General features: G+C 37.5%; 9 protein-coding genes across 9 annotated transcripts; 5 read left to right on the forward strand and 4 right to left on the reverse strand.

Annotated features, from left to right (window-relative positions):
* Nucleotides 1–99: 99 nt before the first annotated feature.
* On the reverse strand, nucleotides 100–2,106 carry RHIMIDRAFT_245887 (uncharacterized protein; the record flags this gene model as incomplete). Its single annotated transcript, XM_023610251.1, has 3 exons — nucleotides 100–1,852; nucleotides 1,906–1,966; nucleotides 2,079–2,106. 3 exons carry the CDS (start codon nucleotides 2,104–2,106, stop codon nucleotides 100–102), a joined length of 1,842 nt encoding a protein of 613 aa, XP_023463386.1.
* Nucleotides 2,107–2,154: 48 nt separating this feature from the next.
* Nucleotides 2,155–3,680, forward strand: RHIMIDRAFT_240356 (uncharacterized protein; the record flags this gene model as incomplete). The annotated part of the gene is made up of 7 exons (XM_023609360.1): nucleotides 2,155–2,184; nucleotides 2,250–2,624; nucleotides 2,674–2,742; nucleotides 2,802–3,014; nucleotides 3,066–3,332; nucleotides 3,389–3,491; nucleotides 3,553–3,680. 7 exons carry the CDS (start codon nucleotides 2,155–2,157, stop codon nucleotides 3,678–3,680), a joined length of 1,185 nt encoding a protein of 394 aa, XP_023463387.1.
* Nucleotides 3,681–3,748: 68 nt separating this feature from the next.
* On the reverse strand, nucleotides 3,749–6,423 carry RHIMIDRAFT_315248 (uncharacterized protein; the record flags this gene model as incomplete). The annotated part of the gene is made up of 11 exons (XM_023614984.1): nucleotides 6,368–6,423; nucleotides 6,224–6,318; nucleotides 6,089–6,169; nucleotides 5,717–6,035; nucleotides 5,569–5,667; nucleotides 5,321–5,516; nucleotides 5,023–5,267; nucleotides 4,846–4,967; nucleotides 4,666–4,786; nucleotides 4,576–4,619; nucleotides 3,749–4,532 (listed from the first exon to the last, which is right to left on the reverse strand). Exons 1-11 carry the CDS (start codon nucleotides 6,404–6,406, stop codon nucleotides 3,749–3,751), a joined length of 2,145 nt encoding a protein of 714 aa, XP_023463388.1. The 5' UTR covers nucleotides 6,407–6,423.
* Nucleotides 6,424–7,282: 859 nt separating this feature from the next.
* On the forward strand, nucleotides 7,283–8,678 carry RHIMIDRAFT_240358 (kinase-like protein; the record flags this gene model as incomplete). Its single annotated transcript, XM_023609361.1, has 7 exons — nucleotides 7,283–7,401; nucleotides 7,457–7,613; nucleotides 7,669–7,734; nucleotides 7,780–8,078; nucleotides 8,128–8,236; nucleotides 8,285–8,581; nucleotides 8,637–8,678. The coding sequence occupies 7 exons, from the start codon at nucleotides 7,283–7,285 to the stop codon at nucleotides 8,676–8,678; spliced, it is 1,089 nt and encodes a 362-aa protein (XP_023463389.1).
* Nucleotides 8,679–8,990: 312 nt separating this feature from the next.
* RHIMIDRAFT_229631 (putative blue-light photoreceptor PCMADA2) lies at nucleotides 8,991–11,314 on the reverse strand (the record flags this gene model as incomplete). Its single annotated transcript, XM_023607646.1, has 6 exons — nucleotides 8,991–10,181; nucleotides 10,292–10,356; nucleotides 10,405–10,525; nucleotides 10,576–10,876; nucleotides 10,926–11,031; nucleotides 11,191–11,314. 6 exons carry the CDS (start codon nucleotides 11,312–11,314, stop codon nucleotides 8,991–8,993), a joined length of 1,908 nt encoding a protein of 635 aa, XP_023463390.1.
* Nucleotides 11,315–11,628: 314 nt separating this feature from the next.
* On the forward strand, nucleotides 11,629–12,982 carry RHIMIDRAFT_44963 (uncharacterized protein). Its single transcript, XM_023615259.1, has 4 exons — nucleotides 11,629–12,005; nucleotides 12,072–12,298; nucleotides 12,355–12,611; nucleotides 12,678–12,982. Exons 1-4 carry the CDS (start codon nucleotides 11,795–11,797, stop codon nucleotides 12,736–12,738), a joined length of 756 nt encoding a protein of 251 aa, XP_023463391.1. The 5' UTR covers nucleotides 11,629–11,794; the 3' UTR covers nucleotides 12,739–12,982.
* On the forward strand, nucleotides 12,609–14,739 carry RHIMIDRAFT_44948 (alpha/beta-hydrolase). The gene is made up of 4 exons (XM_023615258.1): nucleotides 12,609–13,018; nucleotides 13,070–13,824; nucleotides 13,887–14,457; nucleotides 14,513–14,739. Exons 1-4 carry the CDS (start codon nucleotides 12,849–12,851, stop codon nucleotides 14,715–14,717), a joined length of 1,701 nt encoding a protein of 566 aa, XP_023463392.1. The 5' UTR covers nucleotides 12,609–12,848; the 3' UTR covers nucleotides 14,718–14,739.
* Nucleotides 14,740–14,761: 22 nt separating this feature from the next.
* RHIMIDRAFT_315252 (BRO1-domain-containing protein) lies at nucleotides 14,762–18,198 on the reverse strand (the record flags this gene model as incomplete). Its single annotated transcript, XM_023614985.1, has 3 exons — nucleotides 17,705–18,198; nucleotides 16,058–17,648; nucleotides 14,762–16,009 (listed from the first exon to the last, which is right to left on the reverse strand). Exons 1-3 carry the CDS (start codon nucleotides 17,983–17,985, stop codon nucleotides 14,762–14,764), a joined length of 3,120 nt encoding a protein of 1,039 aa, XP_023463393.1. The 5' UTR covers nucleotides 17,986–18,198.
* Nucleotides 18,199–20,246: 2,048 nt separating this feature from the next.
* Nucleotides 20,247–20,739, forward strand: RHIMIDRAFT_262166 (uncharacterized protein). Its single transcript, XM_023611586.1, has one exon. It carries the CDS (start codon nucleotides 20,288–20,290, stop codon nucleotides 20,504–20,506), a length of 219 nt encoding a protein of 72 aa, XP_023463394.1. The 5' UTR covers nucleotides 20,247–20,287; the 3' UTR covers nucleotides 20,507–20,739.
* Nucleotides 20,740–23,681: the final 2,942 nt, after the last annotated feature.

Below are 23,681 nucleotides of genomic sequence, written 5' to 3' on the forward strand. Positions count from 1 at the left end.
CTTGTGAGCAATGTTATTTCTATTGTTTTTTGTTTTTCTTTTTTAATTAAATAAATACATACACACATTAAAATAGATTTACACAATTTTTTTTCCCTTTTAGCAGGTAAATAACGAAAGATTATTACTTTGTACCGCTCTCATCACGCGTTGAACAAACGGCCTTGTCTTTGCAATCTCGCCTACTGGTGTTCTTAACAGTACCTTGACCAGTCGAATGAGTCCTTCGAGAGCCTTGGCCTTGATGGGTGTATTCTGAGATACATGATATAACAAGATTTCACATGCCTGTTTGAGTTCATGTACGCAGGGTCTAAAGTAACAATCGACTTGAACAATCCAGGCATCAAAAAGTTCGACAAGAGCAAAGGCTGCGGCAGTACACCTCTGCAGGGACATGGGTGTTGGTAGATAACTTTGATGAATCAAGATCCAATGTCCGTGATGTCGGATCCATTGTTTATAGATGCATCGTTGGTACCAGATGCTGTCTGATGCTGTCAGGGCAGATAAAGGCGGGAGTTCCTTTTGAAAATCAAGCAGTCGTTTCTCTATTCGCTCGATCGCTTCATAACTCGTCTGCACTTCTTCAGTGTGTGTAAAGATCGTACGACGAATGTCTCGTGTGATTTGACAGGTGTGGAATTCAATCCATTGGAAAAACGCTTGGTGATCCATAAAGTTCTTTTTAAAGTAAGTTGTTGTACTCACGTGATCATCCAAATGAATCTCGTATGGCTTGTTATGGTAATGGGAGGAAGCGGTGTCAAGAAAGTACATAAACCAGAGCAGTGACCGTGCGTATTCCTTGACGACTTGGACATCAGGTTCTTCTGTGGGGAACATCGCCGCTTGATTCTCCGCAATTATCTCGAGGGAATCCTCTCGATAGAGCTGGAGTGAAAGAGCCATGCGGACAGCCATGCCTGAGTACAGATAGACAACAGATGTGTTTCCGTTTTCGATGTGATACAAGACAAGGTTACATATCGCGTGGCATGTCATCAAACAGGGCAAATCAAAATACATTCCTGACAATAGACGTTTGGCCCACTTGTAATATTGCACTGACAGCCGTGTACAGTTTGCTTCGTCCATTGTGTTTTCGAATATTTCGGGATGCCAGTAGTATGCATGTGGGAGCATATGGCAGATGATGGATGCATACAGGAGCTGAAAGGCAGGTGGTAAGCAGGTATAATCGGTGTTGATCAATATATGAGAGAAGAGAGTATCAAAGGGTTGAACAGCGCCATAGAGCAAACATGTCTTGTAAAGTGATATCAGTCGATGAACAAGGGCTGGTGGCAGAGGAGTAGGCAGATTCATGTCGTCTTCTCCATCATCTTCAAGTAACTGACTGCTTGTCGTACTCTGATCATCTTCATCATCTTCTCCATCATGAACATTGGGTCGTAAGCTAGTAAAATGACTTAGACGAACATGTGGGAATATCGAATGGTTCCTTATCAGCCACACAGGTTTTTTCTCCGGAGGTGTATAGAGTACAGTATTATCCTGAGCAAATCGTATCAGAGTCGAATAGATATCCGTAACATGAAACATGTGTGTATCAATCGAGAGACCAGCTTCCGAATGATAAATGGTCCAGCGCTGAAGAGAACGAGTTTGAATGTCGTTTGGTTGAGTGACCGTGCGAAAGATAGACTCTAATCGACTGAACTCATCAATGACTGAATGAATCTGGTTTTCAAGTCCTGCAAACCGGTCTCTTAGCGCCGTACTTTCTAAATCACCGGGAACTTCCAAATACACACATGTCACTCCAGCAATATTGCATTGCTCGCAGCTTGGCCTTGACCTTGAGCATTTCGAACGATGTTTTCGACATCTATTATATATAAAATATGAGTACATTAGAACATACTGCTTTTACTTGCTTACCTCTGACAGGATAAAGCCATACGAGCTCTTCTTTTAATGGGTCGAGAAGAAGCACTGACTGCTGTTGTTTCCATTGATAGATAAGAAAGAAAAGGAAAAAAAGAAAAACCCTCATTTTCACACACACGAATCAATCACAGCTTAGGTAGTACAATAACCAAAAAAGGAAATACCATTTTTAACAAAGGAACGGACAGTCATTGTTTATCTTTTTTCTTTCTTTTCATTATTTCTTTGTACATAAGAAGCATGTTGAAGAACCCTTCTATTGCTCCTTTGGTAATAGGAATATATGTAATATATATGTATATACTTATTAAAAAGACACGCGTATATATATATAGTTTCGCATGACAGATGCCAACCTTCAAGCATACATCTCTACCGTGTTTCAATGCACCTCTAGACGACATGAATCAACTGCTCCCATTGAAGAATGGTGGAAATTGTTACCCATAATCAACGAACACGAAAACTATTACATACTGACAGCAGAGGAAATAGTAGCTTTAGAGACTTATTGTATCAATAACCTAGAAGTTGAAATGACACCTCTTGAATTTGTTAAACTACTTGACCTTGTTCGATATTCAGATTCAGAAATAGAAGAAGACGAGATAGAAATCACGCCTCAAATGAGCATATCATCCTCTCTTAGACCTAAACATATCAGTTATTTTGATGATACAGATAGCGTGCATCATCCGGAACCATTTGATGTAAACAACTGGACGCATTCTTTAGCATAAACTCATATGTTCTTGTTAGGAAATCATGAATAATAATAATAATCGAACAAGGATACCTTATAATACACCCATTCAACAACAAGTAGAGGTATTATAACAAAAGAATGAAGGACAAAGAAGCAGAAAGAAAATGACCCTTTTGATTAGGAGATTAGGAAACTAAAGCAAGAAAAGACAAGTTTATTAGCTCAACTGAAAGAAAACGATGTCAAGATACAAAAGATGGCTAAAGAACATTTAGAACGTATCACTCAGTTGGAAACAAAGATTCAATATTTAAACCTTGAAAAGGAAAAGCAAAAATCAGTGACAAATGAGCATGCAAAGAAAGAAAGAGAACGACTGAACAAGATAGCAGAGGTACGGGAATGATTCTGTATATTCATATATCTAATCTTTATGTGTTATTAGCTACAAGATACCATAAAAAAGACAGAAGAAAAATATACAGCATGTTCAAAAAAGTTGTCAAAGAAAGAGGAAGAAGCGACAAAGTTACAGGAAAGACTGAGGCAAGCAGACAAAGAAACAAATCAGATCAAAGAACTAAAGACGACCATTTCTGAGCTAAGACATGAATTAGAAGCTCATCAGCATGAAAATGTGAAACTTATGGAGATAATTGATAAACAAAAGTTTGATTTAGATGAAGCAAGAAGTGGGTTGAATCATTTCTATGTAAAAAAGAAAAAAAAACAATAGCACCTGTATATCATTAACCCTTCTTTGAATAGAACAAAGATCAAGTTGAGCTAGAAGCAGAATACGCCGAACGATTAACACAAATGAAAAAAGAACGCGATATGCTTCTACAACAGATTGAGCAACACCAAGCAAGTATATCTGATTTATCAAATCAATTAGACCATCAGCATCAAGTTGTCAGCGACATCAAAAGTCGTCTTCACTATTTCCCCTGTCATTCCAACTTGTTCATTCAATTCATGTCATACATTGCTTGGATCTATTTATTATACCACCTATTTCTATCCGTCTGCAGCTATTATACAGATGAGACACCCTTAGACCCTATTCTGCGTAACCTGGACTTTTGGTTACAACGTTTTTCTGCAAAATAAAAAGAATTTATTTTTTTAAGCAACAATATATTTATCTGCCTTGACGGACTTGTTTATCACATTCACTTGTGCCCAAGTCACATTAGGATCAAATCCTTGGTTGATCTGCAAGTGTGAATAAAGCTCATCTTTAAGATCAAAGCGTGCAGCGATAGGTTGTGGAGAACCTTGACTATTGGTTTCGAATTGAGCCTTGATGTTGGCTTCCTCTGAGTGATCTAGTGTACCCAAATCCCATCTGATACGTTGATGGGCTAGGCTGAGTTCGCCTGGAGGAATACTTTGGGCATGTTGCACATCTCCTGTGACCGACGTGATAAAGACCACATTCTCTAATGTGCCTGCGCACTGCTTTTGGTACTTGATCAGTAATCGGCTCTTTTCTTGATCACATCTCCACATGGGCTTGATCAGCAATGGCAAATCTGTCAAATCTAGTTGGTAAGTCATGATGACCATCTCTTTCTCTGTGATGAGTGATTTGAGTTGATAGGTGTTATCTGTCAACAATTGGATATGATCTGTCAGTTCAGTTGCCGCAGATGACGGCAAGTTTATCTGGAAGCAGACCGGTCGTGTGCTTTCTCTTGGCCCTGTGTATCTTATGCGTACTTCGCCCTTGATCATTGCCTGCTCAATATGTCCAGATTTTGAAAGAGCAAATATCCTTTCTGTCACGTCAACATTTATAGCTGGTAAAGCAACATCCGGTTCTTCTTCATTCACTTCCTCAAATGATTGTAAAAAGGGTGAGGAGCTAGGCTGCTCCATAACTGAATAAAGTTGTGTAGAACGGACTCTAAAAAAAATAAGTAACCTTTTCTAGGCAAACACAAACTTACTCTCTACGACCCCTTAATCTTCGAGTACCTGGAGCTGCATTTTTCTAAATAAGTGTGTCAGTTTACGTATATTTTCTAATTGCTTATTACCTCTTTCAACAACGTAGCTACTCGACTCAAGGCTACAGCCGCGTTTGACGCGTCTTCCTCGACAACAGATTCATTCTTAATGTCTACTCTGATACGGGGATTGGCGTTATTGCTGAACAGACTATAATAAAAGGGTTATATATCGTATGTGTGGCGGCTTTTTTTTTTAAAAGAAATTACCTGCCAGCATCTGAGCTCATATCTTCGGTGTCTACAAGTGATTCAGAAGCCTCGGATGGCCATGTATGATTTCTATTGGGAGGTGGTATGGAATAACCTTCAGAATCAACGACGATAAGAGGCTAAGTATAGAATGATTTAAAAAAAAAAGCTCCCATTTATCTTTACTGAATTTACCGCATCTTGTTGTTGCTGTTGCTGTTGTTGAGTCATTGTAGCTGTTGTAAAACTAGCTGCCTTTCTAATTTGGGGTGTAGCCACTTCAATACCTGGATTTGTGTTGATAGGATGTTCATGACTATGAATACTTTCGACTAAACTTCCAGAATGGCTCAAACTTCGCTGACGGTTTTGTGTGTCTGTAGTATGTTGAAGATGACCGCTCTTGGGTTTGCGTCGTATACTGACAAGTGTAGAAAAGACTATAAGAAGGAGGTCATTAAACTGCTTTTTGTTTTTATGTCATGTCCTTTACATCTTTTCTTTTTAGTGGGTGATGTTGCATGTTTTAGACTTGATTCTGAAATAGAAGGTTCAGGGACGACAGCATCGTGTTGAAGGTGATATTCTGATACAGAATCTCCAACTTCACGATGATTGCCTGAACAAAAGTGCGCGATCTCATCTTCAATAGAGAGTGGATCGATAATAGCTGTGGCGGTTTTTGTCAGCTGTAATGGATTGTGAATAACCTTCCTCTTTTCTCATTTATTTCATTCTAACCTCTAAATTCTTTTCTAAAGCACTCTGTTGAAGCAATTCAAAGTTTTGTACAAGTGACTTTACAACTGTCCAACGATATTCATCTACAGCTTGATGTTTCTAGTAGATGATTTAGTCATAATGTAATATGGGACATTTGTTTATTTACTTGTAAATAAGCAGGTGCTTCATTAATCCATTCTTGATACTTCTTCTCTTGTTGTTTCGTACATTCTACTACCTTTGATTCTCCTTTTGGACCAGCCCTTTTATGCTTTTGTATCTTGGCATCCAATTCGTCATATTCTCTAGCAATCTTTGCAAGATGATCTTCCATGGATTGAACTTGGTTATAGTCTGCATTATTAATCATGCACTGTCGCAAAGGCTGTTCAATATTTTCAAGAATCTTGTTTGAATAGTCTGAATGGATATTACACAATGTAGAAATCTCTTGATACAATATTTCCCACATGGGAACAAAGGTTCTTTTTATATGGTTTAGTGAAGAACTTTTTCTTTTCTTTATATATTTACTTGCCCAAGTGCTGCCTTGTTGGATATATAATGCTTTCTTGTCAATTTCTGTAAACTTTTGACATACAAATCTTCTATCTGTGCTCTATTCATTATAGATTAAGCATATATAATACTTTATATCAACAATATCATTTACCGATCTCGAAAGTAGTCTGCAAGCTCTTCATTTAGTTTTACTGCAGAGTGAAGTCTTGTATGTGTCGCATTCAGCGCATGCTTTGGTCTTTCATTCTTTTTATTGTTGTGAGTGTATAATATAAAAAGGGTCACATGAACTTACAATAAGAGTATTCAAGTACATATCATTTTGAAGCGTCATTATATTAAATAGTAAAGAAAAAAAGAAAGAGGAAGAGAAAATAAAATAGGAGACTAAAATACAGTGAAGCTATTACCTTGACCATAACAGGTAATTCATCTGGCTTTTTGCTATTTATGATGTTGTACTTGAATACAGTGAAGATAATCTGAGATTGAAAATAGACGCTGGGTATTTCTTTGGATGTAAAGTGCAGATCAATCTATAATAGCCTTGTGACTATATGGTTTAAAAATGGATTATACAACAGCCGTAATTTACAATTGTATTATATGCCTTGTAACAGAAATCCCTATATGCAATGACTGCGATGATCAAGGCCACACGTCAAAAATATGCACCAAGCACCGTCTTTACGTTTCAGTTAAATATACATGTATATATACACCAAGTGTATATGGAATAAAACTAACTCCATATATTGTTGCAAAAGGAAAATGCTTCTTCTAATAATTTCATGTTGTATCTTTAGCAAGCATGCTACCTGTTGTGTTTTTGACTTGTAACTTATATCTAAAATGGAGTAATTGATATCAGTGATAAACTCCCCCGGGTTACAAATTGCATAACTTGGCAACCATGTTGAAAGCTTTATGAATATCCCACTACAATGACGACAGTTGCAAAAGAGAGAAGGCTAAAGCCCTACGTGATACTAATTTTTTCTGCCAAGTATTCTTTACGCTCTGGTACACAGGTGCTGTGTTTGAATCTTAAATCACTGTAAAACTGGGACATCAGCCTACTTTCTTTTATTTATTGTTCTCTTTTTAACGCAAAATAACAGTAGCCCCCTCCCCTTTTATATTAAGAGTGCGTAGACGACAAGAGTAACACACTTATTATAAAATACATTTATTGAAATACATAAACAAGATGAGATTACTTGACAGTTTATTTGACATATTCAGTTCCTTTGTTGTGTGTTGTATACCGAACCCAAATATCAGTATCAATGGAAGAGCATATCGTATTATCAAGCTATTAGGAGAAGGGTAATTGACAGATATATATATACCTCTTGAAGAAGTATTAAATATCATATATCAGTGGTTTCTCTTTTGTTTATCTTGCACAGGATGGTTCCGGTAACCTTTATGCTTTAAAAAAGATACGATGTACACTAGGCACAGAAGAAGCAGAACTAGCACAACGTGAAGTGGATGCATATCAGATGTTTTCACATAAAAATATAATTAAAATGCTAGTAAGAACAAATATAAAAAGAAAGGGAGAGAGCATATTGTAACTTGTTTAAAAAGGACTCTAGTACAATAACTGAACATGACGGAAGCAAAACGATTTATATCTTTTTACCTTATTATAGGGTAAGTAGATGGATAAGGTATCGATAATCATTAACTCTTTAAAAGAGAGGAAACTTGCAAGATGCAATCAACAAGAACAACATGAACAATACACACTTTGAAGAGATAGAAATGTTTAGATTATTTCGAGAGATATGCGTTGGTGTACGTGTCATGCATACGTTCCGAGGCCAATCTGCTGCTAGAATTCAATATGAACCAACGCATGCTATGACTCATGAAGAAGAAAGCAGGCAGGACCAAGCTTTGTTGGGTGGAAGCCATCAAGAACAATCCACTGGCGGTATTGCAGCGGAAGGAAAAGGGGAAGTTGTGCCTTGGGCTCACCGAGACATTAAGCCAGGGTAATAATAAGATTCAAGTCTAAAGTGTGTTTATACTAATATCTTTTAGAAACGTCTTGATCGCAGATGATGGGCAAACTGCGGTACTAATGGACTTTGGCTCAGCATGTCAAGCACGAATTCATATTGAGAATAGACAAGAAGCGCTGGCACAACAGGTAAAAAAATAACATTTTCTACATCTCTTTATAACCCCTCTTTTATAGGATCTTGCTGCTGAACACTGTACAATGCCATACAGAGCACCGGAGTTATTTGACGTCAAGACAGGAACCACACTTGATGAAAAGGTCGATATATGGTCATTGGGCTGCACTCTCTATGCCATGGCATATGGGCAGTCTCCCTTTGAGATGAATACTGATCAAGGAGGCTCTGTTGCACTCGCCGTTTTGAATAATCAATACAAGTTTCCAGAGAACAATGTATATTCACAGAATGTTAAAGACCTTATTCAGTGGATGTTGACAACAGACCCATCAAGCCGTCCTGATATTCATCAGGTAAGCCTTCATTCTTTTTTAGTACAAATCAGTCTTATATAAACCATTACAATAGGTATTGAGCAAACTAGATGAAGTACTCAATACACAGCAATAATAACCAACCTCTTTTTTCTTGTAAAATATGAATGTAAATCGTCCCTCTCATCTTTTTCCCTTTCTCGATAACCATATCATAAGAGCTGCTTCATAGCCAATAAATACACGAGCTTTTTGTTTGTAACATCTTGACATATAAAAACTATCAAATAGGAAACAATTTATATAAAGAATTTATTGAAACTATGCAGATGACGGCCAATCTTTAATAGAGCATGTATTACATAGCAAAGGCTGATCAAGCGGATACTCTGATAAATCCTTTGATCCCGGTAATCTTCGATAACAGGATACACACATTGGAACATCTTCACCATTCTGTCAAAAGAAAGTAATCAGAACCTATCTTTATCTTAATTTTAATTTTTACCTCTTTGGCTTTTTGTAGCAACATTCCTAGTTGATCCCGCAGCTTTTTATTGCTTATACGTAACTGATGTAATTCATATTGCCAATTCGCGTTTCTGTTGATATCCAGTTCATCAATCATCCTTTCAACAGAGATCGCTTTTTGAGCTGCATCGTAACCCAGCAGAGATTGATCAGAACGGCCCTTCTTTTTGATATCAGTATCTATGGATACAAAAACAGGTTCCTCATCTGTTAGTATTGTTTCATCATCCACAACCCTTGTCTGCATTAAAACAAAAGATGGTTCTTCTTTACAGGATGGTTTACCATCTGGATAAAAAGTGGTGGCTACCATCACTTCCATTCCGGCATTGTTCAGCAGTGCATGTCTCAGATAGGCAATCTTGCCTTCTTTCACTTCTGCTAGTGCGCGTGTAAGATCAGTGGTTCGATTGCTACGCATCAATTGATACAAAGACGTGCCGACGACTTCAACTGGGCGTAATCCAAGAATGTTTGTACACGTCGAGGTTATATAAAGAATCAGACCATCCATACTAAGCTTTCCCCAAAATTCATGATCTTCTGCTCCAGGTGTTGTCTTTTCCGTATTATAGGGTCGACTAGTATGAGTTTTGTTCCCAACATCAAGAGCACCACGTGGGAGTTGGTAGATAGATCGTTCTCTCCCGGACAGCACCACATACTTCCTGCCTCGTCCATCTTCATTACGTAGCTTACCACAACATTCAATCCACATATATCCAGAATTTTTTCGGCGTATGCGATATATCAGATTCACTGGTTCGTTTGAATCATTCGACGACTGCTTTAATTCTCGCATCACTGTGGTTATATCGGAAGGATGACAGACCGCTTTCAAGGACTTGCCTACTAGCTCTGTGGGGTCGTATTCTAGCAATTGTTGCGAAGAATCAGAACAGTAAAGAAATATTCCTTTAATAGTCAACACATGGATAAAGTCAGGACTCTGATCCAGTAATAATTCATGCCAACATCGCTTGAACTTTCCTTCGTCAGTGCTAGATTCTTTCACCAGTCCTTCTATATTCAAAGGTCGCTCATTACCAACGAACGGTTCACTCACTGTATCTTCTATAGGTAGCATCAAATCGTTGTTGTTGGTTATCTGTTTGTTTGTCGATGCTTGAGGTCGTCTCCATTCTTTTATATCTTCACTATTGAAGTCTTGCGTTAAACCTTGATCAAATCGTTAAATTTGACAACAAGTTTACCGACAGACAATTTACCGTGTATACTTTGTGGAATAGAGCTGCTTCTATAATTTACAGCATAGGTTCCATCTTTACCAAAGTGTCAATTCACTATCTCGTATTATTTACTCCTGTTACCTTTCATATTTTGAAATATAGCATTTGGCTGTTCAACCAAGTCTACTTGCAGTCCCACAAAATAATCTATTTCATCCGAATCCCAAGAGATAGGTATTACAGTTAACAGATTGACAAATGGCTACATAGATTAGATACGAGTCAGATGCAACTTATAACAGTTTGTCTTACCTGTCCAGTCTTTCGATAATTAATAATACTCGACTGAGACTCCTTTCCTTGTATCAAATGAGTCTTGATGTGATAAACTGTCGTATTATCCGTATATTTTCTTCTTGAACCAATGGCTACGTTTCCATCAGGTGCTTGTAAAAACCGACAATTGCGGCCGATAACCTCACTTGGTGCGTATCCTGTCAATTTTTCAAACATAGGCGAAACATAAACAAGGGGAAAATCATATTGTTTTGCGTCTACAACTACGAATGCACATGATAGATCGACGGGCCCCAAGTTGATCTGAGGGTTAGGTCTGTATGTAGATGAGCATATTGGTTAATAAAATATTTTACAACCCTCACCTATTAGCTACACGCGAGAGAATAGACAACATGTCAAAGCCAGTGTTTGCGTACATACCAATGTATCGGTCTCCGTTATTGGTATTTGCAGTGGGGGGTATAGATGCTGGTGGAGGTATTGAAGAGGTGGCTGCGATCATGGGTTGTTGAAAAGGGTATGGAGGAACAAAAGGAGCATGAGATTGCTGCATCTTATGAAAGTTGGCATTACTGCTACTGCTACTACTATTTCCACCGCCACCCTCGCCATGACTGCCACTGCCACTGCCTGTCATTAAGCCAGCTTGATAACCACTGAAAGAGAATAACTTGTCACTTGATGGTGGAACATTGCTACTTTCATATAATTGAGGATTAAACTGCGCTGAAAATGTCTGAAAAGGATCCATTATCGAAAAAAAAAAAAAAAAAAAAGAGATAGCCCTTTTTATATGTGAGTTTCAATAAATTAAATATGCTGGAGTATTTGCAGCATAGAAGGGGGGCTGCTTTCTCTCTATGGTAGTTTTACATCAAAACATTGGAAAATTACCTAATATAGAATATAAATGGATTTCTTAGATCGAGATCGCGCATATAAATACAAGATACAAAAGGAAAGGGGGGATTAGCCCAACAAAGATATTTTACCCACACACCTACACCCACACAAATATATATATATACATATACATATACTTTATGTTATTATACCCACAACATACTTGTCATGAATGCTTATTGTAGGTATACATAGAAAAGATAAGTCTGTTCTCTATTTTTTTTTATGCAAAATTACATATGGAAAGTGTGACTGTAAATGAGAGAGAGACAGACAGACAGACGGCATAATTTCTTTTTTCTTTTTCTTGCATACATTTTTTTTATACATGAATTACTCTTGGGACACCATTCGTGACCAAGTGAGGGAGTTTAGAGCAAATCTTCAAGCTATTTATCCTCTTCAAATATTATCAACAGTCAAGGAATTTACAATAGATGCTTCGAACCAATTATACTTTCTTTCTGATCATCTCGCCTTGACGAATGAAATATCACCTAGTAGAAACTTACAACTCTATCATGTAGATTTGAACAAAAGTAATATTGCTCTCCAAGTATAAAAGGGATGAAATGGGAAACATGTTTGGCTTAGTGTATATATAGTACCTTACTCAGACTGGTTAAATAAGTCCGATAGAATGACAGAAGCAGAATATCTAGCAGCATGTAGCAAAGCACCTTTATTAGAATGGAACGTACTATTTGAAGAGTACTGTAACCCTAAAACAGGAACGCATTTTCGTCTACAGGGCATAACTAGCTATGATATTAAAGATGATACTGTCATGTTTACATCTCATAATGGCATTTTCATTAGTAAAATGGGACAGGCAAAGTATAAATATATTTATAGAGAGAGAGAATTTATTAATAGTGTATACCTTAGATACCTAGGCTAGTTTATAGTAGATCAATGCACGTTTGCGACACACAATCAACTGAGCGACATCCTACATCTAAAACACTCCTATTAGACGGAAGACTGGATCCGAAACTAGGCGGAAACCATGTTGACAAGATTGCGTTTATCAAAAATAGAGATATCTGGGTGATGGATCTTGAAGGGAATGAGAGACAGCTTACGTTTTGCTCACTAAATACCAAAGATCCTACATTAAACTGTGGCGGTGTAGAATACATGATGCAAGTAAACATGACAGCAACACGTGATTACACACATATGTATATACTAATAGTTATAACGTTTAGGAGGAATTTCACCGGTTCACTGGCTATTACTGGGCACCATCGGATCCTGATTCACCTGTAGATAGAATAGTGTACCTAGAAACCTCTGAACTAGAGGTCGAGCTGTTAAGGATATCAAAACCAGCCATCTCATTTTCTGGATCAGATACTCTGCTCAATCACACAGAGTGCATGCGATACCCATATGCAGGAAAACCCAATGCTACGAGTAAAATAAGAATTGTAGAATTTAGCGATACAGAAATCATACATAGAAAGCTGTTGGATCATGATGAACTTCATATTGCATTTCCTTGGATGGAATATATCGTTAGATTCGGTTGGATACCAAATGGTCAAAGGTAAAGAATTTTTTTGAAGAAAAGACGTGAGAGGCTTATCCGTATATAAAGTGTATGGGCCCAGATACTATCGAGAGATCAAAAGAGGACAGCGGTAGTGAAATTAGCATTAGAACAATTCACTAGCCCATCTTCATCTCTACCAACAGAGATACTTTGGGAAGAAACGAATAGTGCCTGGATTAATGTGACAGACGCATACTATTTCATGAAACAGACGGATGCGACAGTAACAAGGCTGATTTGGAGCTCTGAAAAGTCAAATGGATATCGACACCTTTATCTCGTAGAAAAACATATAGATCAACCCGCAGTTATCACTCAACTTACACATGGTGAGTGGTGCTGTCTAGACAAGCCTATTTATGTGGATGAATCGCGTGGCCTTGTGTATTTTTCTGCCAAGGCGGATACCCCTTTGGAACCTCACTTTTATGTTGTATCGTACCTCAGACCACAGGACGGCATCAGACGGCTGACTCAACCTGGATTTAGTCACACAGTCACCATGACTTGTCCAGACTATTTTGTAGATTGCTTTTCTAACCTTCGTCATCCGCATGTCTTTTATGTGCAAAAGATTGACCATAGTTCATTACTACCCTCACCATCGAGTTGCAAAGGACTCATCTTGCCTGTCTGTCGTATCACTCCTCATCAGAACTGCTCTCCGTGTATAGCCGATACCATCTTTCTTCACACAAATTCATCAGGAGCTGAAAATATTAAACACTACCAGGAAGCGACGCTAATATTTGAAAGCGTCTTATCAAATGGACACTTGTTTAGCTTCACAACGTCAGATGGTATATATATAGTTTGAAAGATAAATGCTATAGATGACTCACTCCTTTTTTTTTTGTAAAAGGCGTCGTTTTGTACGGATGTCTATATAGACCACGATCTTATCAACCTGGATACAGTTACCCTACCATCCTTCACATCTACGGTGGGCCTAAATCACAAATGGTAGTCAACGAATTCAGGCTCCCGAGACTCATGCGATATTTGATGTCCGTCTATTTTGGATTTGCAGTTGTCATCATCGATGGCCGTGGATCTAGCGACAGAGGTCTTCATTTTGAATCACATATCCAGTATCGACTTGGTACAGTCGAACTCAAGGATCAGATCGAAGGATTACAGTTCTTGTACAATACTAAGTTTGGAGCTGGCGTGACAAAGGATGGAAGAAAAGTAAGCGTTGTCGATTTGAACAAGGTGGCTATCACTGGATGGTCATATGGGGGATACCTTAGTCTTATGGCATTAGGACAATATCCTGATTTATTTAAAATAGCAATTGCTGGTGCGCCTGTTACACAGTGGGAACTCTATGATGCTGCTTATACGGAACGGTATATGGGGCTACCGTCTGAAAACAGAAAGGCTTATGCAAAAAGCTCTGTGTTACAGTATGTACGAGATTTTCCAGACAGGTAAACTAAAAGAATGCCTTGTGTATGCGACCCTGTTAATAACCATCATATGTAGTGGCAATAGGCTATTGATTGCACATGGTTTGATTGATGAAAATGTGCATTTTAAGAATACTGAGGCACTCGTAACAGAATTAGTTAAACATAACAAACACCATTATCTTCAAGTATATCCAAATGAAAAACACGGTCTTCGGCATGCTAGTGTCAATGAGCATTTCGAGACCCTTATGTTTTACTGGCTGACCAACTATTTGTAAATAAATAAGCCTTGTCAGAAAATGTAATTATTTTATTTTGGATCTTAATCTAATAGACTATTAGAAGGTGGTCTATTTTGAGAAGCGTAGGGCGGTTGTTGTTGTTGTTGTTGATAAGGTGGATATCCTTGTTGTTGTGGATGATATTGTCCTTGAAAATTAGGTTGAGTAAAGTTTTGTGGAGGAGCAAAGTTTTGCATTGGCTGTTGAGGATAGGTTTGCTGTTGCAGTGGCATAAAAGCTTGTTGCTGAGGTGAGTAGTAACCTTGTTGTTGTTGTTGTTGTTGTTGGGGAAGGATATAGCCATGCTGCTGGTGCTGTGGCTGTTGTTGTTGTTGCTGTTGGGGAGTAGGAGGAGGGATATAGTTTGGTTGAGGTACCTGAGTAGGGGTATAGCTCTGTACTTGAGGAGATGCGTAATTTGTTGGATACATAGTCTGACCATTGTAGGCAGGACGCTGATTAGAAACTACAGGCGTATAAACAGGAGATGTATATACCGCAGATGATGGCTGCTGCTGTTGTGGTTGTTGTTGTTGCTGTTGTTGAGGGTAGCCATATCCACTGTAAGATGGTGTCTGCTGCTGAAGGATACCTTGAGGTTTAGGTGGTGGCGTTGGTGTGTACTGATAAGGAGCGCTTGGTTCATTCAAGGATAATTGTCTTGTTTGGTTTATAAGCTGTGTTGTTGTAGGCACTGCTGATGGGAGTGGGTGCTGAGGAACAACTGGTGGAGCCGAATGTTGAGGCATTACTGGCTGAGATGGATGCTGAAGAATTGCAGGCTGAGATGGCTGCTGGGGAGCCACGGGAGGGGCAGTATATTTGTTTAATGTTTCTTTCAATAGAGTCTGCTCGCGTGTGCTCTTTGTGCTCTCAATTTCTTCTATCAAGCGACGCCTTTCTGCCGTGCGTTCATTAACAAATCTTTGAACGTTACGTTGGAGTGAATCAATAGTGTCGTGCAATCCACGATAAAACTGTATCCCTTTACCCAATCCTTCTCTCACTTCATCATAAACAGACTTTGCTTCTTTCAAATCCATCACCAAACTCTTTTGAGCCTTTTCTGCCTTTTCATGTTGTGAGTGCAGTTTTTGTGCCTCAGTTCCCTCCATCAAATCCTTAAATGCTGCAGTCAATTCTTGAATAGCTTGCTGCTGATGCTGGATAGTAGCAGAGATGCGCTGTTGATGTGGTCTAAATTTCTCGAGTTCAGATGCAAAAATCTGCTGCTCTACGTTTGCCTTCTTATTTAAAATTAATAACTGTGAGATGTCATCTTGCAATGTCTAAAGAAGTATATGAGGCTTTTGCATTTTTGTATAAAAATGACTCACCTTTTCTTTGAGATCCTGGAAGGTTTCATTTCTATCACTTTCAATTTTACGCAACTTTTCCAAAATGGATTCCACTCGCTGAACCTTCTCGTTCAACTTGTTTTTGTTGTCCTCGACACCAGTATCTACATCCAACAAGCTCATGTCTGAGGCAACGTTGCTTTTGTTTGATAAGTTGATGATAGTGTCTGTAAACGCTTTTTCCAAGGCCTGCGGTTGCTTCAGGATATCAAGATGATGCTGAACAGAGCTATACTTTGCAAACAATTGTTGGTCCGACTGGTTCGCATTTTCTAACATTCTACGATGATTTAAGATGTCATGACGAAACTCGGTTGTGAGTGATGCAGAGGGCGCCTGAGTCCAAAGATCACCATGTTTGACTCGTTCTTGTTCACAATCCCTCATTTCTGTATCAAGATTCAGGTTGATCTCATCCAAGGTTTGCCTTGCTTCCAATTTCGCTGAATTTAACGTGTTTAGTAATTCACCAATGGACTTGGTGCGCTCCTCCAAGACCACCTGATCTGCCCATTGTTTCACTTCGGTAGGTGGTGAAGCATATATATCCAATGTCTGCTGCTTAAATTTTGCCAAAGACCCTGGCAGCTTCATATAGTCCAAGGATGTGTTGAGCTCGGCCTTGGCAAGGTCGCATCGCTCATTCTCCGAACGAAGTAACTTGGCCTTTTCTTCAGAATACAAAGAAGCGCTTTCATGAATACTGATAGGAATAAGTTTCGAAAACAAATCAACACCAATGACCTTTTTGATTTCGTCAGGTCCATAGAGTTCAGAGATAGGAATCGTCTTGACAGCTTTTAAACGGTCGATCGGTGTCAGAATGGATTCTTGAGGTACTGCATCATGATAAATCATATCGTTGTCCCGAGTGGCTGATGTTACTTTTTCTGTGCATGTAGCACTCAAAGTCTTGCAAAGCTCTTGAAGGGCGTTTGCGCATTCACTAGGAACCGTTCCATTCGCATGGTTGGAGATCAATAAGAGTGAAGGCAGACTATTGGATAACTTGACTGCCTCTTTGGCAGCAGACTCAGCAGCTGAGTATCTTGCTACACATTCACCATACTTGGCTTCAGCCTCACACGCAGCAGCCTTATGCTGCTGAGCTGTTGCAGCATAATACTTTTGCTTGATTTGACATATAGTCACCCACGACTTGTCGACGCCCACACCGCGCTGTATGGCATCATTCACAGCATCCACAAGGTGTCCATAGGCCCAAGCTGCATGACTAGCTAGTTTGGCAATCAATCCCTCCTTCTTTTTTTCTCGAATACTGCTCTCCAAAAAGCACTCGTGAGCCTGCGCCAACATAAGCTCGCACAACATTTGGACTGTCTCTCGACTCAAGTCTTCGGAAGGAGCGTGTAGAAAATTGTCATTGATATACTGAAACATTCCTGCAGAGGCCTGGAAGTAGTGGAACGCTCGTTTTCGTCCTTCTGCCTCGGCTCGGTTTTGTGCACTTGCAATTGCTGATAGTGTAGATGCCTCGTTGAATATGATACTGGCCTTTTCAAATGCAAGAGAATATTGGGCAACGGCCCTGTTGTTAAAAGCGTCATACCTATAAAAGCTCATATCAACATTTGCCTTTCTAGTATGTTAATGTTTTTTTTTTACCAGTTGAATAACACCTTGACATGCTTCTCATCAACAGGGAAACGCAAGTCGAGTAATTCCAACTGTCCAAAATAACGATAAAGCAAGTCTCTTCCGGTAATGTCCTTTCCTGCACCACGAATATCTTGGCGTAACCGATTAAAAGACTGAGTTTCTTCTTTATATTTTTCTGGGTCGTCTTGATAAAAGCGAGCGATATATTTCTTTAAAGGATGAATCCAGTCAACATCATCTGTCTTTTTGAAGGGTGCCGTAATAAACGGAATTTGTGGTGTCGTCATAAAGTGCAATTAATACAAAAGAAAAAAGTGAAAAATACAAAAAAGGTCACAGGATACACAAAGACATACAGAGAGAGAATACAGAGACAAAGACGGAGAAAGGGTGCACGCGTCGCTTTTTCAATTTTTGTTGCTTGATAGAATATTAGAGCATATGATCTTGGCAGAATATTTGTACTCATTTCATGAAGAGAAAGAGAAAAAGAGAGAGGGAGAGAGGGACAGTGAGAGAGATATTTATCCTTGTTGGAATATGCCTTTTCAGTACATATATTCAAGTATCAGTCTTTTGGGACCATTAATCTGATAGATTCTCTGACATACAGTATTGTTGATCTACTTTTATGCAACTAAATTCATAACAAGGTTCTTGGTTGATTTGACATAACTTTGGGCTTTCAAAACTTGAAAAAGGGACACTGTGGATTCCATCCGAAATCTAACGTCATTTGGCAGTTTTCTTTAATGCACACAAAGTGTTTGTGTTTATCGAAATATTACCACTATTAAGAAGAAAGACGGCGTATTTGATTATACGATATCACATTGGACAAAATGCTGTAATAAAAACTATGAAGTAAGAAAGTAAGAAAGAAGAAGAAGAAAAAGAGAGGTTCATAGAAAGGACACTTTAATTCGACCGCCAGAAATGCGGTAGTAAAACATCAAGATGATAGACAAGGCAATTTGTTGTGCTGAAAGGATGCCTGTCATCACGATATATGTGTCTTCATTTACTCGAAAACCAGCAGAATTCTCTTGTGGGGATGCTACCCTATAAAGACTATATTATAAAGAGAAGCAGAAGGCGATGTGGGGACAGCCTCCTTTTCTAGCGTTTCAATTTAAAAGTCAATTCTCACTGTATACAAATGCAAAGAAGAGATATTCTCGGATATTAACTGCAGAATAGTGCTTCAGAACTTTTTTTCATAAATAAAGTAGTTTATGTGAAAATAATAAATAAATGCGATGATATTGTACTTCATAGGCACTTCTTGTTAGATTTATAACGAATTACTGTTATGACTAATATTGATAAATAAGCCTCCAGATTGAGAATTATCTCTGGCGAAGTAATTTTTAAGGTTTGGTTTTCTAAGCAAAACATAATTTTTCTGTTTTACAGAACAAAAAAGAAACAGAAAGAACACTCAAAAAAAAAACTCCGTCTGTCATATTGGTTCTTTGTGTGCGAAAAACTCGCGGCTTATGCTTCTGGTCAAAGCTGGATTACGCATATCAAAAGATAAGCATCTAGCTAATTGCTTCATCTGCCCAATAAAAAAAGCCGCTTCTCACTAAGCTATCAAAGTGCTAAAAGGAGTCGTTATCTTGCTTTCCATAGTCAGTCTCTCTTTAACCTCTCTTTTTATTCTCTTTCATGCAGTCATGTTGATCTCTAAATCCTTTGGTCTTTTTTTTTCTGGAAGAGCGAATTTATCTAATCTATTCCCAAACAGGAGCGATTTACCAGGGTCTTGGTCCAAGCGGGTTTAGTTTTCTCCTCATTACTCAGAGATAACCAAGTTAGTAGCAAAAGAACATACTTTCTTCTCTTGTTTCTTTCCTCAACGGCACATCTCCGAGTTTCCCCCTTTTTTTGCCTCAACTTTTCTTCTTTTTTCTTATTCCGCCAGCCAATACCATCGTCTATTAAGCTGTTCAATATTGGGAAAATAAGCCAGCAGTTTATGATTCGACTTTTTTGTTTGTATATCTAATAAATACCCCATCCTATCAAACTTATGCTCGTACCAAGCCTAAGTCTTTTGTTTTTTATATTCTTGTTTCTTTACAATTTAAATGAGAAGCTAACGACAGATAGTGCTTCGGAGTAACAAACAAGATGAGAACAAATCAAGTCAGATCACAAATTTACGCAGATAAAGACAAGTATATATTGCAAGTAAAAAGATTGGCACTGCATTTATTTTTATGGAGAAATGCAAATTTGGCTATTTTACTCAAATGTGGGTAGTGATTTTGACTAAACGCTTGGTAATTGATTATAAATAGCAAAGTGGTACAACAGTAAATCCAAAAAAGGAAAATGTTCGACGGTTAATTTAACGATTTACATCATTTGTTGAACTGGTTTAAATGGTCAAATAAAAATGATCGGATTCTTCCATTTCTAGTAATTGTGATATCATAAATACCTACCAAAAAAGGTTTGTTCCTAATGCCTTTTTTAATAAACAGCACAAAAGTATATATAAACCTTGGGTTCTTTTTTGATTTTCCCTCTATCTCTCTCAGCATTTCTTTTTCTTCTTAACCCCTCTTGTCAACAATACACATGTCTCCTACCGTCTTACCCAACAACAACAATAACAATAATAGGATGATGACAAGAGACGAAATCATGAAATTGGCAAGAAATGAATATGCTCGTCAATTATCAAAATATACCAAAGCACAATTGCTGAAAAATAATATTCAAGTGAACAAGACATCCGAAAGTGATACAAAGTTATCTTCGTCCAGGGGTCAGCAAGCCAATCTCACACAACAGTAAAAGCTTTGGCTGCCTTATTTGTAAATAACCGAAATTGACTCTCAACTCACACATATATATCCTCTCTTACACTATCGCTACCGCTGCAATAATCATTTTTTCATTGGGCATTTTTTTTTCTCTTTATTTCTTTCTTTTTTTTTTGTATATAAAATATTTTATATTCATAACGCATATATAAATATTCCCATAAATAAAAAGTCTTTTTTCTTGAATTAATAAAAGATCTCGACCTTTTTATGAAGTCATTATACATTGAAAGTTATTTAATTGGATGTTTTATGCATATTGACACATTGTATTGTTTTTTGTTTAAGTCTGCGGGCTTTTTCTGCGGATAGTAATTGTCCTATTTACCCTATAAATATTTAACGAGATTACTCTAAATCTATATTACAAAAGACTAACCACAAAACATGTTATCATGGAATGCGACATGTCCCAACTCTCATCGACCATAATTAAATCGAGTTGTCATATAAAAGAATGTTGTTCATTCTTGTTCTGAATAAAGAGACTCATCGACATACGTCTTTATTATTCAAGAGATATCACGGCAAATTTAAGACATCTTGACAATAGATTGAGTTAGAAATGTTGAATTCTTGTTACAAGATAGAAAAAGGTAATTAGGTATTCATGGCATGTCAAATATACATTTCGACTATACCAGAAAATTTCAAAACGTTTATTTTAGTTAAAAAAAACATCTTGAAGAGTCTTTTTATGACAAACGCAAGCGCACTACTTAAGCAAGATCAAGATGAAGAAGCTTACGAATATTACAAAAAATACCATATATATCGATAACAATAACGAATTTCCATATGTGTTTATACTCCTGCAAAAAAAAAAAAAAAAAGCCAGTGATGCGAGCGAGCAAGGAGATGCTGACTTATTGAAGTGAAAAAATGTTTAACAGGAAGAAATCTCGGCTTTGTTGGCTAAAAGAATCTTGCAGGATTTACGAAAACAGCAACAAATGCCCATCCTTTAATTTGGCATGTTTTTGATATGTGTCTGTTGATGAATGACATTGCTGTTCTAATTAAATAAATCACTAAAGGCGGGCTATCCCTGATGGTTGTTCAAAGCTCTAGTTAATTAAAGCCGAGCTTTCGTTCTGGAGTAGAGAAAGACATCAACTGTATTTAAAAAGGCAGCTGCTACCTGCACGAGATTTTTGTTATTATCTCTTTTAGTGTGCCATGAAAAGGCGTCCGTAAACTTAGAGTAAAAGATCAATAGATGCAATCGTGGCATATGCGGCCTGCACAGTATTCTCGATTATTTTTAATTTCTCATTTTAGTTCACAGAGCATTAATAGATAAATAACCGTGTTTTTTTTTTTCAAACTAGACAGGTTACTATAGTAGCGTTTTTTTTTTTAAAAAAAATCCTCGGTTCCTATAGAGACAAGTATGATCTCACTTTTGAATAGATGACATTCTATCTTTTCTCGACAAAGATGACAGAATGGATGTGGGGTACAGATAACCAATACATTTCTTTGCTGCACATGCTATTTCCTTAAATGGTAACCTATGATGGCATCAGTAAAAGAACGTGGTTCAACGTTGTACATGATGTCTTTGTAGTCAATGCATTTCCTTTACAGAAAAGGAAAGAGCTACAGCAAAAAGTCATTCGGTATACACATTTTGCCAATATGATGCCACAAGGAAAAAAAAAAAAAAATTAAAGTGTCGTGCTTTTCAAAAAAAAAACAATATCATATGTTTTTAAAAAAAGAGTATCGCTATTATACATATAGCATATAAGAAAAAGGACATGTTATTACCATGATGGGTTTTATTTATCTAAAAAACCATTCAGCTTATGAGAATGATATCGATAAAGGTGTAACATGGAAAAAGAATGATCAACAAGGACACAACTACCGCAGCTGTCGATCACAATACAAATGTTGAAGATGCTCCATAACATTGCCTTTAATACGTGCCAGATGTTTACCGGGAGCTTTCAGCAAGTGAATTGAAATCAAATTCAGGATCAAGGATTAAAGGAGAAGAGGGATATTCGTGCTGTTCCAATGGATGCGCAAGCTCGCTGACAAAAGATTACAATGTATTCCAACTTCTCAATACCCTGTACTCTCCTTTTTCATTAGTTTGGATGTTCTTCAGCACTGCAACCGTTCTGAATGCATGCAAATCTGCCGAAAAAGCAGGAGTGGACAACGAAATCATCATTGACATTGCCAAAAATAATAAGAAACAAGGTGCTAATTTGTTAGCCAAGTTTGCGAATGTACCATAGATTTGACTATGATGTGATATACCTCGAATAAATAAAGAAGTAATAGGGTAAATATGTATTGATAAGTCGCCACACATAGCCTCTTTATTATAAATACGAAGAAAGTTCATTATTACAATGTCGTCATTTTATATGGCAACTTGATTTTATTATGATCAATAAGAATCGAGTATGCCGCATTATATGTTATAATATATATTGCTGTCAGCTTATTCACATTGTTCATCCTTAGAGCATAGATTCATAGTAATTTCACCAAATATTTATAGAGCAAATACGACAACGTTCCTCCGTAATTTTAAATCTCCGATCCGTATAGCCATTGAGTGCTGTACAAACTTAAAAGGTGTGAACTTTTTTGAGAAGAAAACGTTGTAAACATGTATCAGTAAAGCTTGCAACCAGATTCTTCAAAGCCATCTTTATGTTTTCATTCCGAGTCATGTTTAAATGGCTGCTTGAATAAAAAGCTCTCTTTTAAGCATAATTACGTGTATTTTTGTTATATGAGATAAGCGATAAGTCCGACCAGAGAGTTTTTAAATGACGACATATTAAAAAGCACAACACTTTAATTTTTTTTTTTTCCTTGCGACATCATATTAGCAAAAGTGTAAGATGATCATTGGTTGTTTTCGGCAAAATAAAGTTACAAAAAAAAAAGGAGAGAAAAAGAAGAAAGGGGCTATAAAGATCATCTATTCATAGCGGGTCGATATCATTTGTAAAGGGAACTAGAACTTTTATTCCTTTTTATAAGGAGAGATGAAAAGAGATGACTTCATCTCTCTCTCTCTCTTTTTCGTTCCTGTCCCTCTTTTTCTTTGTGTGTGTGTCTTTTCTTACCGTTCCTGGACAAAAGTATCTAAAATAAGATCAGGCTACAAAAACTCT

This window comes from Rhizopus microsporus (assembly GCF_002708625.1).
Source record: "Rhizopus microsporus ATCC 52813 unplaced genomic scaffold scaffold_16, whole genome shotgun sequence".
Lineage (NCBI taxonomy): Eukaryota > Fungi > Mucoromycota > Mucoromycetes > Mucorales > Rhizopodaceae > Rhizopus > Rhizopus microsporus.

Bases quoted from the DNA above. Each gene is read 5' to 3' on its own strand.
- RHIMIDRAFT_44963 (XM_023615259.1), top strand. From the start codon at position 11,795: ATGAATTACTCTTGGGACACCATTCGTGACCAAGTGAGGGAGTTTAGA. The intron at 12,006-12,071 runs GTAATATTGCTC...GTGTATATATAG, and splicing joins TCATGTAGATTTGAACAAAA to TACCTTACTCAGACTGGTTA. The intron at 12,299-12,354 runs GCAAAGTATAAA...TGTATACCTTAG, and splicing joins TCATTAGTAAAATGGGACAG to ATACCTAGGCTAGTTTATAG.
- RHIMIDRAFT_44948 (XM_023615258.1), top strand. From the start codon at position 12,849: ATGCGATACCCATATGCAGGAAAACCCAATGCTACGAGTAAAATAAGA. The intron at 13,019-13,069 runs GTAAAGAATTTT...CCGTATATAAAG, and splicing joins TGGATACCAAATGGTCAAAG to TGTATGGGCCCAGATACTAT. The intron at 13,825-13,886 runs GTATATATATAG...TTTTTGTAAAAG, and splicing joins TAGCTTCACAACGTCAGATG to GCGTCGTTTTGTACGGATGT.
- RHIMIDRAFT_262166 (XM_023611586.1), top strand. From the start codon at position 20,288: ATGTCTCCTACCGTCTTACCCAACAACAACAATAACAATAATAGGATG.